Here is a 348-nt window from a genome sequence, read left to right as displayed (position 1 = left end):
TCAATCATGAATCAAAGGTCCCTTCGCTGCCGCATTAATCTTTCCACCCATACCCATACACGTGAAAGAAAGAAAACGAACAAAACCAAACAAAACCATGCAAAAACGGAAATACAAAAAGGTTCTCGCTCGGTACGCACCTCGTCACGCACAACAGGATGGACGCTGAAGAAGCTGAGACCCCGAATTGCGTGGATCCTGAGGCGTGGCTCTGTCCTGGAGAGCCCTAGGACGAGAGGCTGAAGGATGGCGAGGGCGTGCGGGACTCGCAGCTGACTCAGGGCGTGGATGTGCAACAGGCGGATCCACATGGGCGACGCCTGGTCCTGAAATGGGCGGCGATGTTCA

The 348-nt window shown here is 54.3% G+C and overlaps 1 protein-coding gene across 1 annotated transcript in view; it reads right to left on the bottom strand.

Moving 5' to 3' along the window:
- LOC119588210 (hemolymph clottable protein-like) overlaps positions 1-348 on the bottom strand; it is a 24,837-nt gene that overhangs the window by 11,026 nt on the left and 13,463 nt on the right. Inside the window, 1 exon segment of the mRNA XM_037936911.1 lies at positions 141-326. Coding sequence (XP_037792839.1) covers positions 141-326 — 186 coding nt within the window.

This window comes from Penaeus monodon, chromosome 23 (assembly GCF_015228065.2).
Source record: "Penaeus monodon isolate SGIC_2016 chromosome 23, NSTDA_Pmon_1, whole genome shotgun sequence".
NCBI lineage: Eukaryota > Metazoa > Arthropoda > Malacostraca > Decapoda > Penaeidae > Penaeus > Penaeus monodon.
The sequence above is the reverse complement of the archived record's forward strand: the minus strand, read 5'-3'. Positions and strand labels throughout refer to the sequence as shown.